The sequence below is a fragment of the Cyprinodon variegatus genome, unplaced genomic scaffold (genome assembly GCF_000732505.1).
Source record: "Cyprinodon variegatus isolate N-32 unplaced genomic scaffold, C_variegatus-1.0 Scaffold11, whole genome shotgun sequence".
Lineage (NCBI taxonomy): Eukaryota > Metazoa > Chordata > Actinopteri > Cyprinodontiformes > Cyprinodontidae > Cyprinodon > Cyprinodon variegatus.
The window spans coordinates 889,977-891,944 of record NW_015150464.1 but is presented as its reverse complement, the minus strand read 5'-3'; the positions used below and the strand labels follow the sequence as shown (position 1 = coordinate 891,944).

The 1,968-nt window shown below is 44.7% G+C and overlaps 1 protein-coding gene across 1 annotated transcript in view; it reads left to right on the top strand.

The window, feature by feature from the left end:
* polr1b (polymerase (RNA) I polypeptide B) overlaps positions 1 to 1,968 on the top strand; it is a 19,303-nt gene that overhangs the window by 13,651 nt on the left and 3,684 nt on the right. Inside the window, exons 12-14 of the mRNA XM_015381159.1 lie at positions 717 to 873; positions 988 to 1,184; positions 1,261 to 1,511. Coding sequence (XP_015236645.1) covers positions 717 to 873; positions 988 to 1,184; positions 1,261 to 1,511 — 605 coding nt within the window. The remainder of the gene's footprint in view (positions 1 to 716; positions 874 to 987; positions 1,185 to 1,260; positions 1,512 to 1,968) is intronic.

Below are 1,968 nucleotides of genomic sequence, written 5' to 3'. Positions count from 1 at the left end.
TAAGCTAAACTTCCTCAAGAGAGGGGTTCCACGACGCTCGCAACCAGGTCACAACAGATACACATGAACCCTGGCTGTAGGCGTGACCACCTGTGTATTTTTCCTGGATGACGCAATCACGTTAAGTGTTACAGCCAATCACCGAAACTTGGTACCGAAAGACGAGGCATGTTTGATACTCTGTAGAACTGAAGCATTTTGGTCGGTACCATAAAAGAACCGGAGTTCGGTACCCAGCCCTATACCCAACCCTTCAGACATTTCATTTAAAGCATCTTCTAGAAGCTTAGAGAGCTGCAGCTGAAGGAGTTCACGGTTTGTCAAGGGGGCCGTTTACAACAGTGCTATTTTCAAAGGGGCCTATAGGAGGACTATTGTTTCTGGGAAACTGTCAACGACTTCAGTCTCTAGATGGGAAAAGTTTTTAGAGACGTATCGCAAAAGACCTGTTAATTTAATCTTTTTTTAGAAACTTCATGATTTTACTCTAAATAAGGCACTGCTTTTAGCTGGTTTATATCCTAAAACCTCAAATAAATCACCCTTTAAGTTGTCATGATAGTAACAAAACAAAGCTGCGCATTTAGCTGCTGTTCTCCCATGATGCAACACTGAATACAATGTGGATCAGAACCATCAGAGGATCAGATCAGATGATCAGATGAGATCTGTGTTTAGAAGAACCGGCAGCAACTTCCTCTCCTTGTTGACCGCAGCTCTACATCAACGTGGGGATCCTGGAGGGAGAGATAGAGGCAGGTGTTACTACGCACCAGGAGCTGTTTCCTCACAGCATGCTCAGTGTGGTGGCCAACTTCATCCCTTACTCAGACCACAACCAGAGTCCCAGGAACATGTACCAGTGTCAGATGGGTAAGGCAGGGCTCGCCTCTGCAGGCGAAGCATGATGGAGAATTTCAGATGTAGTTTATGGTAAAATATTAAGCCTTAAAGATGTGAAACATGATATATTGGTTTTACTTTTAGGTAAGCAGACTATGGGTTTCCCGCTGCACTCCTACATGGATCGCTCCGATAACAAACTTTACCGGCTGCAGACTCCACAGAGCGCTCTGGTCAGGCCCTACATGTACGACCATTACAGCCTGGACAACTACCCCAGCGGCACCAACGCCATCGTGGCCGTCATATCCTACACGGGCTACGACATGGAAGACGCCATGGTAAATGGGATCAAACCGCCTTGTGTTTGTACGTCGATTTTAGGGAAGGACTGCTGACGATTTTTGGTCTCGTCAGATCGTGAACAAGTCGTCCTGGGAGAGGGGCTTTGCTCACGGGAGCATCTACAAGACGGAGTTGGTGGACCTGGGGGAGAAGGTGAGGGGAGACGACAGCATCGTGTTCGGGACCAAGCCAGGCGACCCGAAGGTGAATGAGAAGCTGGATGCTGATGGGCTGCCTCACATCGGATCTGTGCTTCAGTATGGAGACCCCTACTACTGCTACATCAGCCTGAACACAGGCCAAAGCTTCGTCACCTTCTACAAGTAAACCTTTTTTTCTAACTTCCAGGACCTTACATTAAATATTTAGGCCTTTAAGTGGCTTTGATGGGATTTAATGTTGTAAACCAACAAAAAAGAGGCAGATAGACCCGAGATGGGAGAAAAGTTACTTTTTTTTTTTTAAGTGTAATGTTTGGAAGCAGCCCCACTTTATTCTAACACCCCAAAATAAAACCCATGGAAACTAAAGCTGCTCAGTTAGTTAACACACCGTGGCTCAGAAGTGTATTTTAATACGGTCAAGGACAACGGTTCCTTCTGTCCTTGATTTTATTTTATTCATCCAAGGTCATAGAAATTATTTGAAATCCAGATTTTTACTATGCAAGACTTTTAGAAGTATAAAAACCAGTAAATACTCAATGGTTTGACATTTACATTACCTTTTTGTAGGGCTGGGCGATAATTCAATAACGATATATATCGATCGATAGACGTG